At 35.1% G+C, this 15,762-nt stretch overlaps 1 protein-coding gene across 1 annotated transcript; it reads right to left on the bottom strand.

The window, feature by feature from the left end:
- Nucleotides 1-8,492: 8,492 nt before the first annotated feature.
- LOC132551922 (patched domain-containing protein 3-like) lies at nucleotides 8,493-12,435 on the bottom strand. The gene is made up of 3 exons (XM_060216066.1): nucleotides 11,445-12,435; nucleotides 10,840-11,040; nucleotides 8,493-9,991 (listed from the first exon to the last, which is right to left on the bottom strand). The coding sequence occupies exons 1-3, from the start codon at nucleotides 12,433-12,435 to the stop codon at nucleotides 8,493-8,495; spliced, it is 2,691 nt and encodes an 896-aa protein (XP_060072049.1).
- Between the last annotated feature and the right edge of the window lie 3,327 nt (nucleotides 12,436-15,762).

A 15,762-nucleotide genomic window follows, 5' to 3' on the forward strand; every position in this document is an offset into this window, starting at 1 on the left:
CCTCGGGCCGTTTACGGGTCATGTCACACAGTTCTGACAAACTCGGTGCTAGTGGTGGAACACACGGTTTACATGTGTACGCGATACACCCTGTGTATGTGTGCATAATGCTCAGTAGTCTGCAGCGAGAACAGACACCAACGCCTGACCACAGAATCATAACTGGTAGTATGGCATAGAAACGCGGGAAACCCAGACTTTTTTTCAGTCATTTAGACCCAACTAACAGTAAAGGAAGGAATTGTAAGTCTGTGAACAAACTAACATGTTTTAAATTATTTTGTTGTTTCTTCAATTATTTACAATTAAACGATTAAAAGAAAAATGCACTTGTTAGAAAGTTGTCTTACTGTTGTTCACACGTTCACATATAATAGTATTTTATAACTGGAAGGTAAGTATTATGAAGCATGGTTTCAAATCTCCAAACTTTGAGCACACGAAGGTAATAATTGATTCATGTTGTCCACAATTAAATGCAGAAGGCAACATTGATAGTTAAGTGGAGGGAGATAGAGGTAAGGTAGTTTAATGAATGCTTTGTCGATACAGCAGTAAAAATAAGGATGTATACAATGTTATTTAAATTTTCTTGCGATGACTTTTTTTGAAATATAAGAGACTGGTTTTGATTTCAAATCATTTTGGTTTTTTTTCTTGGCAATGTTTCTATCGACTTATTTCTTCTTTAGTTAAGTTGAAATTTAATTGTACTCAATATAGATATTTTACCAAACAAACGTAGTCTAAATACGCTAATTTTTCATATCTGTAAAGTAATCAAGAAAGGAAAATTTTGATAGATGGCTAAATGTTATTTATATGTTCAGAAAATGAACATTCTTAAAGATGTTTATATTATTTATCTATTTATTTATTTGATTTATTTTTTTATTTATTTTTGTTTGTTTTTGCTTTCTGTTAATTAATTTACTCTTAGCGGATATCAAGATTAGAAAATTGGGGTTCGCATTGCGTTTTTATTGGTTTCTTTACATTTGTTTTTGTTTTCCTCCTTCCGAGGTCAGGAAGGGCTTTTGTTCTCAGGAACATGCCAGGATACATCTAAGACAAGGACTTTGTAACCAACAAACTGTAAGCTAGGTTACACAACAGGCAAACAGAAACTAATTTATAAATCACTTCCTTGTTACCGTCCTGACCACGGAAGAACGGAAGATAGCGGGAGTTTGAACGTACTTTACCTCTCTCCAGGAAAATGCTGCGGAGTTTATGTTATTAGTACGTATACCACGCTAAGCGAACATTGAAAATAATGCAAAAAGGCTCTACATTATAATAATTAAAATTATGACTGCTATGAAGTTAGGACAACATGTTTGGCAGCAATGAAGCATGACAATGCAACTTACAGAGGTGTTAGGGCATCGAGGCTCTATCAATAGGAGTAACCTGAAATTTATTCAATCGACGTGCAGGAGATAGCAATTAACAGTTAACTTTTGAAGTTAGGCGCTAGAAACACATTTTCGAAGCAACGTAGCTTGGGATGACAAATGTTATTAAATTAAATATACCTGTCACGTGCAAAGCATTTGATGCGGCATATATACATTATCTGTATCCCCTTTACACATCGTAGTCACACGTCACTAAATATACATTATCTGTATCCCCTTTACACATCATAGTCACAACGTCATTAAATATACATTATCTGTATCCCCGTTACATATCGTAGTCACACGTCACTAAATATACATTATCTGTATCCCCTTTACACATCGTAGTCACACGTCACTAAATATACATTATCTGTATCCCCTTTACACATCATAGTCACACCGTCACTAAATATACATTATCTGTATCCCCTTTACACATCGTAGTCACACGTCATTAAATATACATTATCTGTATCCCCTTTACAGATCATAGTCACACCGTCATTAAATATACATTATCGGTATCCCCTTTACACATCATAGTCACACCGTCACTAAATATACATTATCTGTATCCCCTTTACACATCATAGTCACAATGTCACTAAATATACATTATCTGTATCCCCTTTACACATCGTAGTCACACGTCATTAAATATACATTATCTGTATCCCCTTTACAGATCATAGTCACACCGTCATTAAATATACATTATCGGTATCCCCTTTACACATCATAGTCACAATGTCACTAAATATACATTATCTGTATCCCCTTTACACATGATAGACATACCACCACTCAATCTACATTATCTGTATCCCCTTTACACATCATAGTCACACCGTCACTAAATATACCTTATCTGCATCCCCTTTACACATCATAGTCACACCGTCACTAAATATACCTTATCTGTATCCCCTTTACACATCATAGTCACACCGTCACTCAATCTACATTATCTGTATCCCCTTTACACATCATAGTCACACCGTCACTAAATATACCTTATCTGCATTCCCTTTACACATCATAGTCACACCGTCACTAAATATACATTATCTGTATCCCCTTTACACATCATAGTCACACCGTCACTAAATATACATTATCTGCATCCCCTTTACACATCATAGTCACAATGTCATGGTGGAGTGATTTTTGGTTTTGTCAAGGTTTTTGTTGTATTTTTGTTTTGTTTTGTTTTTTTTTTGTTGTTTGTTTTTGTTTTTATATGTGTCTGTTTTGCTTTTTGTTACCATTTTTTGTTTTTTGTTTGCATTTTTTCCTTGTGAATTTTAATGGTTCTTAGGACAGGAAACAGTTTAGATTTTGGAAGGGGATAACTTGATATAATATCAGATATATAATCAATGCAGATATCGCAAGACCAAAATATTTTACTTTCATATCAATCAACTAATCAATGGCACATTCGTAGAAAAACTGTCTAAAACATTATTGATACATAACATTAACAATAACATCGGTATAGAATAATATAGACACAACAGTTCACTGGTATATCAATCCACTACATCAGATAATATAGACACAACAGTTCACTGGTATATCAATCCACTACATCAGATAATATAGACACAACAGTTCACTGGTATATCAATCCACTACATCAGATAATATAGACACAACAGTTCACTGGTATATCAATCCACTACATACAATAATATAGACACAACAGTTCACTGGTATATCAATCCACTACATCAGATAATACAGACACAACGGTTCACTGGTATATCAATCCACTACATCAGATAATATAGACACAACAGTTCACTGGTATATCAATCCACTACATCAGATAATATAGACACAACAGTTCACTGGTATATCAATCCACTACATCAGATAATATAGACACAACAGTTCACTGGTATATCAATCCACTACATCAGATAATATAGACACAACAGTTCACTGGTATATCAATCCACTACATCAGATAATATAGACACAACAGTTCACTGGTATATCAATCCACTACATACAATAATATAGACACAACAGTTCACTGGTATACCAATCCACTACATCAGATAATATAGACACAACAGTTCACTGGTATATCAATCCACTACATACAATAATATAGACACAACAGTTCACTGGTATATCAATCCACTACATCAGATAATATAGACACAACAGTTCACTGGTATATCAATCCACTACATAAGATAATATAGACACAACAGTTCACTGGTATACCAATCCACTACATACAATAATATAGACAAAACAGTTCACTGGTATATCAATCCACTACATACAATAATATAGACACAACAGTTCACTGGTATATCAATCCACTACATCAGATAATATAGACACAACAGTTCACTGGTATATCAATCCACTACATACAATAATATATACACAACAGTTCACTGGTATATCAATCCACCACATACAATAATATAGACACAACAGTTCACTGGTATACCAATCCACTACATCAGATAATATAGACACAACAGTTCACTGGTATATCAATCCACTACATACAATAATATAGACACAACAGTTCACTGGTGTATCAATCCACTACATCAGATAATATAGACACAACAGTTCACTGGTATATCAATCCACTACATCAGATAATATAGACACAACAGTTCACTGGTATATCAATCCACTACATCAGATAATATAGACACAACAGTTCACTGGTATATCAATCCACTACATACAATAATATATACACAACAGTTCACTGGTATATCAATCCACCACATACAATAATATAGACACAACAGTTCACTGGTATACCAATCCACTACATCAGATAATATAGACACAACAGTTCACTGGCATATCAATCCACTACATACAATAATATAGACACAACAGTTCACTGGTATATCAATCCACTACATACAATAATATAGACACAACAGTTCACTGGTATATCAATCCACTACATCAGATAATATAGACACAACAGTTCACTGGTATATCAATCCACTACATACAATAATATAGACACAACAGTTCACTGGTGTATCAATCCACTACATACAATAATATAGACACAACAGTTCACTGGTATATCAATCCACTACATCAGATAATATAGACACAACAGTTCACTGGTATATCAATCCACTACATCAGATAATATAGACACAACAGTTCACTGGTATATCAATCCACTACATACAATAATATAGACACAACAGTTCACTGGTATATCAATCCACTACATACAATAATATATACACAACAGTTCACTGGTATATCAATCCACTACATACAATAATATAGACACAACAGTTCACTGGTATATCAATCCACTACATACAATAATATAGACACAACAGTTCACTGGTATATCAATCCACTACATCAGATAATATAGACACAACAGTTCACTGGTAAATCAATCCACTACATCAGATAATATAGACACAACAGTTCACTGGTATATCAATCCACTACATACAATAATATAGACACAACAGTTCACTGGTATATCAATCCACTACATCAGATAATATAGACACAACAGTTCACTGGTATACCAATCCAATACATCAGATAATATCATAAAGCATTTGCTTAAGATATAGTCATATCAACGTATTACTGCTACAAACTTACACTTACAAATATACCATTTAATAGGAATGTTTTGATAACATGTACGGAAATAGATACAACATTCAAGATATCACTGTAGGTATAATAATCATATATATCTACTCATCTTGGCTAAATCGGACAAATTTATGTAACAATGCCAACTTATTAGAACGAGAAAATACCAGAAAAAGATGCATTCTTTCTTTTTCGGTTATAAAAAGTTAACATTTTCATATTATGCACGGAATACATCAGTGTCAGGATTCCAACAGTTTTCAAATAAAAAAAGAAGTTATGTATACACTTAGCTAGTCACACGAATTTGTACACACCAATTTGTTGTCAACGTATATTGTAAAATCGCACTTAGTACAAGCACCGAAACAGATCTTAGAAAGTGGTCGATCTTACCATACGTACAACATACAGGTAAATCTTACCACGCGTATAACAAACAGGTAAATATTACCACACCTACAACATACAGGTAAATACTACCACACATACACCATACAAGTAAATAGTACCACATGTACAACATACAGGTAAATCGTGCCACATGTACACAACATACAAATAAGCCTTTCCATACGTACAGCATACAGGTAAATCTTGCCACATGTACAACATACAGGTAAATCTTACCACACGTACAACATACAGGTAAATCTTACAACTCGTACAACATACAGGTAAATCTTGCCACATGTACACAACATACAAATAAGCCTTTCCATACGTACAGCATACAGGTAAATCTTGCTACATGTACAACATACAGGTAAATCTTACCACACGTACAACATACATGTAAATCTTGCTACATGTACAACATACAGGTAAATCTTGCTACATGTACAACATACAGGTAAATCTTGCTATATGTACAACATACAGGTAAATCTTGCCACATGTACAACATACAGGTAAATCTTACCTTACGTACAACACACAGGTAATCTTTCCATACGTAGAACATACACAGCTACATATTGACAAGGTAAGCTTGTTCATCATAAATTAATATCACAGAATTATAAATTATATATCTCTGTATGTTATAAAGGTCTTTAAAAAAGAAAACTGTGATTGTGTAAATAATAAGTAAAAGTAGTAACAGTAAACTGACTAACATAAGCAGTGCATTCCCTTTGTAAGTAAGATTTTAATCTCAGCTATATATATATATATATGATTTAGGTAAGAACTGTTTCAGGTACTGTATATCTAGTTAGGCTTTCCATTTACACATACAAGCTGTGTCTTTTATAGGCACAATTTTATTATTGGACGCATCGAAATTATATAAAAAAAATGATTTTGATTAATATATATATTTGACAGTTAGAATGATATCGAGAAATAACTTATGTTATACAGAATCATCTACCAAGAACTTCGTATTGTAACAATAATATTCATCGAATTTCAAAAGATCACCATGTCTAAAATATATACTTGTTTAAGAGTATCTATACACCAATAAACAAGAACACGTTTCAGGGTATAAGTTAACAGTTTTTTTTTGTCTAAATAGTTATAAGTATTAAAATGAGGACAGATCACTGGTCAATATATTAAAAATATACCAAATCGTTTATGAAAATTGTAATCAAACCACAGGTTAAGGACACAAAAGAGGCAAAAGCACATGACGCGATTGTATGTACAGTCATGGGGTTGTATGAAAGAGCTGTATCCCTTCGTTACTCAAATGAACGCTGGGTCCTACTTGGGTTGTTAAAGTGTTAGCCTTTTCATGGACTCTAGAAACTAGAAACTTCATTTGATATCATCCGGTTGGAAACAGACTCGAGAAGGGAACAAAATGATTTGAGAAAATCGAAAAATGGTTTCCTGCATTGCAAGATTTCAACAAACATCATTAAACAAATTAGAATCGAAGCATTTAAAAAACCAAAAGCAAATGACTCATAGATTTTGGGATTAAGGGATGAAAATTTGTCCTAAAGAAGACACATTTTGGGTGTTAAAATCGGAAGTTCATGATTTAGAATAAAAAGAAAACACAAAACAAAAATCTCAACAATTGTAAATAAAGCCAAGCCAGTACATATGTCTTGCAAATAATAACAAAATGAGAAGCATTCCTTAATACTTCAATATGCTTCTCTATAACCTATGTGTTAAGCAAAAGTATATAGATATAAAAAAAAAACAAACAAAAAATCGAAATATAAACACAAAGCGTACAAAATTCTTGAGATAAAACTCAATCAATACATACCGATATTCTGTCTCATGTCCTAAAGTTTATGAAATTTGTTCTACATTTACATTATGTATCGAATCGGGCAAAGTATGTGTAGAACCGACCACGAGTTTCTTCGTTTGACAATCACTAAAATTATCTTGTTGTACAAGTCAACGAAGTATTGCAACAACTTTACTGAATTTACAGACAGCGGTAAAACACTACAAAAGTCAACTGATTTGAATGAAAGCCTCCATTTAGCTGATTAGATTGAACAAAAAACAAAAACAAAAAACAAAAAAACTCAAATTCATCATCGCCATTGTTTGCTAATACACAGATCAGGAAAGAGGTACATCAGATTCAGAGTACAACGGAGAATAAACATAACGTTATACAATTTAGATATATATTGTTTTGGAATCGCCAATCTGGGCCTAACATGTGCGAATTATTGATGAATAATGACTAATTTTGGCTTTGTGAACAACAAGATGCTCTTTTAAGCTATGTCTAATCAATGCGAATACCTCTATTCTTCGTTCTAATATATGCTATTCCATTGTCAGTTTCAATATCGACAACGATAGAACTTATTCAATAGTATTTTTCACTGCTTACGATAATAGTAGAAGCGAAATAATTCAGACCCATTTTTCATGTTAGGTAGCTGAGGAGGAAATGCGGCGAATATACATTGTATGCACATCTAATCTACAGTATGGCCGTTTTCTCTACTTGAGGAGTATTGAATAGTTGTCCAAAGCTTAGGCAGAAATACATTTGCATAATGTCAAATATAACGTCACAAAATATATCCATATAACGTCACAAAACATAGCCGTATAACGTCACAAAATACAGCCGTACGTCACAAAACATAGCCGTATAACATCACAAAATATAGCCGTTTAACGTCACAAAATATAGCCGTTTAACGTCACAAAATATAGCCGTATAACGTCACAAAATCAGGTTCCAAATTTGTATTTGAAAAATAAATAGTGTCGAATGTTTTCAAAACAATAGCAAATAGCTTCATATTTAACATACATTTGACGATTTGGATGGAAACAAGCACAAAGCCACTAGTTACTGCAGTCACAAAGCAGGTTCATACAAGTATCGACAGCCATCCATACATTTGCCAAGTGGTCGCCATGAAATAATCTTGTTCTCGGTGGTCAAAAAAATCAAGTGGAGCTTCTGGAGCAAATTCAACTATAATCATGAGACCTGGCGATATCACAAACATTCTAGTCGTCCTTGCTTTCGGTTATGCCGTTAGCTGTCAAACCTCGCTGTGTCGTTCCGGATACCTTATCTCTTTCTTCTGACTCGGTTTTGTTAAATGATTTGTTTTGATATTCTATTGGCACACTTTTTGATTGCGCGCTTTCATCTTGGTCGGTGGCAGGTTTGACAGCTGCCGTTGCTGCTGTTACAGGTCCAATCAATGAAAATATTACTGGAATTAATAACAACGCATGCGCTAATCCAAATACCATTACAAGGAACATCAACTTAAAAAAGCTCCTGAAGATGTATGAGGACGAAAATGCCAGGATAAGGATCCCCATTATTGAGGACAGGGCGGCGTTGATGATAGGTCCACCAGAACGATCTAACGCTTTGTGTACACGTTCTTTTCTTGTGGCGCCATCTACAGTTATGTATGCATGACAAATATGTGCACTAAAATCGACGGAAAATCCTACACTCATGACAATATGTATCATTGTAATGACGCTTAGTGTAAGGTCCCAGAAATACATAAACCCAAACATTCCCGCGCATATCATCACCATGGTACCAGTGACGCACACGACAAGTAACGGATGTGGCATAAACAGCACGGTAACCACAAGCATGGCTGCTATGGCAATACCGACAGTTGTCATCGTTATAGAAAAAACATAAGCGTATTCATCAAAAAATATAAAAGGCGCAGAAAAACAAACTACCGGAAGTGGAGAATTGTCTGCTACTTCACGCATTCGCAGCATAATGTTTCCTTTTTGCTTGGATTCGGGCAGATTGTTGGTCATAACGTAAAACCTAGCGCCAACAATGCTTGTTTCAGCGCTGTTGAAAACCACGTCATTAGCGTGGTCTGTTCGAGTCGTAAGGAATGTTTTCAGCCCAGATATGAAGCTTGTTTCACTGACAGCACTGTATGATCCGGAACTCTTGTAATCCGTCAGCCAGTCGAATGTGAAACTTGGATTTATGTCAACGTCAGCTTTGGCGTTCGATAACAGATCGGAAATATGATTTTGGGTGGTAATGTCGGAGTACGTCAGCGCTGATGTGATGATGAACCCTATGGGAATCTCCGTGGTGAAATGGTTCTCGATGAGCTTACTGTAGGTATAAAAGTATGAGTCTTCAGTGACTAAGTTACTAAGGAGCATGCCCCGTTTGAAATTCGTTATTCCGTAGATGGATGCTGTCAGATAACCAATGAACAAGGCTAATATCACTATTTTACCTGGAATTTGTTCTACTATGTATTGAAAAAGAAGTTTGGGATATTTTTCCAAAGGGCTTTCGTTGTCACTTCTTTTTTTCGGGACTTGTCCCCCACACAAGAAAGCATGACATTTGGATTTCCCTTCCGCTCGTAAATCCTCTCGAGACTTTATAGGAAGACATGTTCCACAGTGGGAGCTTCGGGCCATTCGGCGTTCATTGATCACCATACATGGGACGAAGAATGTTAGCTGGTTTAAGTAACAGAAGAGGACAGCGACACCTGAAATAATCAAACATGACATTACACCAAATACCCTTGTCAGATTGAGTTCAGCGTGATCAGCGTTTGTTACATATATAGTACGGATAATTTACTGGTGTTCAGTTTTAATTTTAGAGAAAATCAGTGTTAGATATTGTGATTAGAATTAATAAGCTCTTTTATATCCTTACAAAATACTTTATTGCGCTTATCTTACCGTAATGGATGTTGTTGTTAATGGCTTTTTGTCTACGTTATTTACATATCTTCAGACTACGGTATAAAATCGTGATAACATCGGCAATATGTGGTGAAGCACTATTTCATAATTTTATAAAGATGTATCCATAAAAAACAAAATACCAACATGTCAACATAATAATAATCTTCATCACCAAATTCATTGAAACTAGGGCAACACATGAACAACCCAAAAATAAAAGGAGCCTTCTGAAATTCCTCTTATACTACTCCTGATGACCTTCAGAAACTTGCTTGGAGACTTCTGAAAATGGTTGATGATGTGGTACCGATAACATAACTGTAGCCTGTCCGTACGCAGTTCTTCAGCGACTAGGCAATAAATGAAAGTAGAGTTCACCAAACAGGGAGTAGATGTTGTCCGTAATATTTTACACCAAAAATCTGTCAAATTTACATCCTACCGCATTTTCTATACAAAAATACTCTTGTTTTCACTACAGTAAATCCAAGACCATGGCGTGAAATTATAATTAAACAACTGAATGTAGATGAACTTACAATTCCTCTGTTTTGGACATATTCTTGTTCTACATTTCCTTATAACTAAGGTCCGTTTGGGCACATAGTAACTGCTGACTTAAGTCTTATCAAAAGGGAGTTACCTGCATACAGACAAAAATTCCTGACGCTGATAAAGGAAGCTGATGCACCTATGACGAACGCCAGAAAGTCGGTGATGGATGTTATGGTGATGGCCACGCCCCCTGTCCTCATCGTCTCCTTGATCCGATCCTCAATCGTCCCTTTCACTGAGCAGTCCGCCAGACAGGACATCAGAATAAACATGTCATCCAGACCAATACCTGTACATATAAGAGTCTAAACAACAGTGAAAATTTGGTCTACAAAAAAAATATACTTGAAACCCTGTGTTCGCTAAATTACCGTTCAGATAACCTGTGTATTTACATTGATATCCTGTGTTCGCTAAATCACCATTCAGATAACCTATGCATTTACATTTGATACCCTGTGTTTGCTAAATTACCATTCAGATAACCTGTGTATTTACTTTTAAATTTGAACCATCCAAAATAAAAAGTTATCTTTGCCATTCAAAGATGTGCAATATAAATGATCATATCTACCCAAGAGAGGCAATGCAAAATCGAAATAAGACCGGAAAGTCATCGAATTAACAACAAGCAAATAAGAATATAAATATTATTTCAAAAAGACTCCATTGGGTAGATGCGAGACTACCTACCAATGACCAAAAAAGGAAGCGTTCCTACAATACTGACGAACTTGACACCAGCAGCACTAACTAGACCGAAGGATCCCAAGATTGCAAGACATGTTGCCAAAACACCTGCACGACCTACATTCTGTCTGTCGGACACACAGTCTCCACCGGTAGTGGCGAATCCAGCGTAAGTCAGCATCATTGTGATCGTAAGAGCGAAGAACATGATATCTCCTTGTACATTTTTTTCTAACTCGTCATCCAAAGATGATGACGTTGAATAAGCAATGTCCATTAAAGACGAGGACATAGTACCTAGTACTTCTATATACCTGTCTTCCCAGGCTTCGGACAGCGACGTTGCAGCTGTTGTGTCCTGACGTAGAAAGAAAGTCACTTTAACCATTTTAGCTGAAGTGAGGACACCTCCTGATGACTGTGCATCTCCAAATAAGCTGCTGAGAGACTCTAGATTAAACAAAGGATAGCTAATAGTATTGGCTGTCATAGCAGTGCGGAAGGCTGTACTGAAAACAACATCTCCTTCAACAACACAGTTTCCATTACGTAAGGCACAAACATTTGTGAGACCTACAGACGTGCCACCACTTGTCACATTAACATTGTCTTTGATGTAGTTATATATTCTTTCAGTTTCATCCACGTATGTTGTAGTTAAGATACTTGATCCATCTTTGGCTTTTAGAATAAAGTCAGCGTACATGTTTTCCTCTATAACGCTTTTGCTGTAGAAATTTGTGGCGGACTTGTCTTCAGTGAAAACAGCCTGAACGGCTGCTCGGTCTACCTTGGACTGGCTGTTTTGAGGAGTATACAGAGTCTCTGTGTCCGTTTCTGCTTCTATCCTGATCAGTCCTATTCCCAGTAGACAGTTGATGACCACACATACCATCAATACATGCCATGGATATTTCGATACAATGATTCCATATTTCTCAAATGGAACTCCAAGTCTATCTTCCCATTTCTTATAAAATTCCGTAAACTTCATAATTGTGCTTGTATTCTGGAACATAAAAACATTCATAATTCACCAAATACCTTTTATTTACAAAAGATTAGCTGCATTTAATGTTCAAGCATAGGATCTTCTGCCTAATCAGGGCGTAACCTGATTTTTGACGAGAGGTTTGTTTAGAAATCGACAGCTATTCCAACCGACGGCACTTGTCCTATTACATCGTGTGTCCAGAATAAGGGTTCTATGTAATATGTGATTAGAGTGACCATAAAAACACGGAACCATTATCCTGAGATATATTTACACAATAGTGGGAGACTTTTCCTCCTCTTACTACAATCACTTTTTGTTATATTACAAAACGTAAATCTTTATATAGTAACATTCAGATATTGTCTCATGATATTCAATACATTGATTTCTCTTGTCAGTGTGAAGGTTATACATGTGTTCTGTTTTGTCAGCAAACTCCTATCTTTAATTAGAATGATCATACAAATGCTTTAACCGTATCATCTTTTGTATATATGTACAGACTTCGTTTGCCTGAACAGTTTGAAATTAAGGCACTGGAACAAACCTGATAAACGTAAGAGCACCAGCAAGAATGAAAGGCGGAATGGGAAAGAGAAAAAAGGAAAATAAAATCAGCTGTTGACTACTTGAAGTCGTTTCGATGTCTCTATGAATGCCTTAACAACAATTACGACGTTGTTTGGAATGATAAATCCGTGACCTGTTTGGAGAATGTCAAGCTTACACGATTTCTTGATGCCAATTAAACATTAAATAGATTATATTCGCACTCGTTAAAAATCAAACTTCATATCCTACTCCATAAAATATAACTGCTATTTACCAAATTATATTATATTTATCAAATCTGTTCACAACTTACATTGATGTTGGTATTAATATGCTTGCTATTTCTATGTGAACTCCAGTACTTCCACTGATAATATAGTTTCACATCTAAGACGTGAGCCTTCAAACAAGTCAACACGGAGTGAGTAAAGAAAAACATGAAACACTTAATTGGTTTATTTACTCTGAGAAGGATCGACACATTATAGTCAATCAAATGTTTCCTGCCACTTTATACAATCATATAGACAGAGTTGTCGTTCTTGAATTCTATAATACACTGAGAAAATCTATATTTACATAACAAATACTAAGTAAAAAACGCATGGAAACATCAAAACACATATTTTCACGGTAAAATCCTATATTTCCCTGCAAAAATGTAATTATGAAACATCTGCTCGCTTAAATGACAGCTTTTTGAAATACTTCACTGACCTAATTCCCGTTGATATTTTCAAACTATACTTCTCTCACAGACTTGACGGAGTGATAGCGTGGCTACTAAAAATGGTAATAATGTAGGAATGACCGCTGACATGCGCATTGACGCTACAATGATGGGGTTGCGTCATCATCTTTTGAGCATAACCATGTCGTAAATTGATAACATAATCAATTTCAACACAAACTTCACGGGACAAATATCGTTTCGAGATTAATATCTGTCTCTACAAATTACACTTTGTTGTTACTGTTTTTTGAATAATGGGGTAGAGTTTGGCTAATGAACTTGGAGAGGTTCTATTAATCGGCTTGGCAGGGACTAAAACATTCTTTGATATCTTTTAAAAATCAATTTCTTCAACATATTGAAATTATTCATTCCAATGAAAACGTGTAGAGAAAAATCACCAAAATAAAAGCATACATTAATGGACTGTAAATAAACAGTTTAAGGTGTATTATTTTTGTCATTATTTAGAATATATACAAGTACTGACGTGCTTTCTAAAATGATCAGATATATGAGAAGTACGATATTTCTTGAGTTATAGGGTTAGTGCACCTCCCCATCAAGATTTTGACATTTCTTTCTACGATCACTTTGGAAGTTCCTCATTCGTTAGGCTTCAATATTTAAGCATCATTTACGAAGTAAGAGAGTTGTATGATGCAGTTTAATTCATTGTCTGGCTCTACCGGTTCAAACTCTATATTCATATTAAAAGGTGCAAGTAACCTGTGTTACTTTCGTACAATATTCTTTACTTTTTATTTCTGACCAATCGATAAAAAGTCCACGTGACCAGGGAACAAATGACATACAGTTGTACATGAATACTTAATAACCCATTCAGTCATGTAGGATACTGAAGTACTTACCTGTACGACCTAAGAATATTTTTGTTGATGAGAAAATCAGACACAAAAACGATCGGTCCGGGTTGAATGTCACATCTAACCTACCATTTCTTAACGAAGTAGCTTATAATTGAATGACCACAAACATCCAAGTGTCATATATCGACAAGAACAAATGTAACGAGTATTATTATATATTCTTAAGTCAGGTCCCTAACATGTCTCCACTAGAGAATCTGTTGTCCGTTACCCGAATTTTGTCATCAAATGTTCTATAATACCGGTGTTATTTCAAAGCCATTCACTTGTACAATAGAGTAATGTTTTAGTTACCATGGAAATACAGCAAACTGATAGTTCCTTACCGTTATTGCTCTTCCGTAAAAACAACTCGATCTTGTGAATATTCGCTTCCGTGAATCATACCGTCAATTGTAGCTTGGGTCTAATTAATCTGGAATTTTTATGGTGTAAATCCGGCCAACGATAGACTTATAAACCGGTGAACACGTGCCACTAAACCCCGGTTATATAAACAATGATACGTCACGGACCAGCAAGTCCATTCTCAACTATAGTGTGCGGGTACGGGTGTACTAAGCCCACGTGAGTGTTTGTCTATTGATTAAGTCTTTCTTTGTCTTATAAAACGTAGGCCACTCGGAATGTGTCATTTAATTAGTGCGTCCGTCCTTTGAATATAATTTAACTGAGTAGTACCTCTACCAAAAAGATTTTTATAATTTAAATACATGTTCGTACGGTAAATTCTGGAACACATGCACTTAATCCTTGGTACTCATGTACTTTATCCTACCATGGCTCAGTTTGGAATATTTCGCAATGCAAAGGACATGATAAATTGATTTCAGTATAATGATCAAAATAATTTGCGTATCTGATTTGGAAAGACATGCTATTTTCTATCATTACAAATATTGTTAAAACGATGAACCATATTATGTTGAATGTATGAACCAGACTGATAACACAGCACGAATCATGGAGTCATTGTATGCGAATCCTTTAGATATGGTTCATCAGGTTGGACTCTCATCCTTTTTGACCTATCAAACTACTGTTGTTTTTATTGTAGTAAATATTCTTCCTTTCCTGAACATTTCCTAATCTGGAACAATCTCAAAGAATCCCTGGTGGCATCTGACATCCTGGAAGGCTTTTAAGTCC

This window comes from Ylistrum balloti, unplaced genomic scaffold (assembly GCF_031769215.1).
Source record: "Ylistrum balloti isolate Yb309-2 unplaced genomic scaffold, AGI_CSIRO_Ybal_v1 Utg370226, whole genome shotgun sequence".
In the NCBI taxonomy this organism is placed as follows: Eukaryota; Metazoa; Mollusca; class Bivalvia; order Pectinida; family Pectinidae; genus Ylistrum; species Ylistrum balloti.

Coding starts and splice junctions, on each gene's coding strand:
- LOC132551922 (XM_060216066.1), bottom strand. CDS start 12,435: ATGAAGTTTACGGAATTTTATAAGAAATGGGAAGATAGACTTGGAGTT. Junction 11,041..11,444: donor GCTTCCTTTTTTGGTCATTG/GTAGGTAGTCTC, acceptor TTATATGTACAG/GTATTGGTCTGGATGACATG. Junction 9,992..10,839: donor GAATTTTTGTCTGTATGCAG/GTAACTCCCTTT, acceptor TGATTATTTCAG/GTGTCGCTGTCCTCTTCTGT.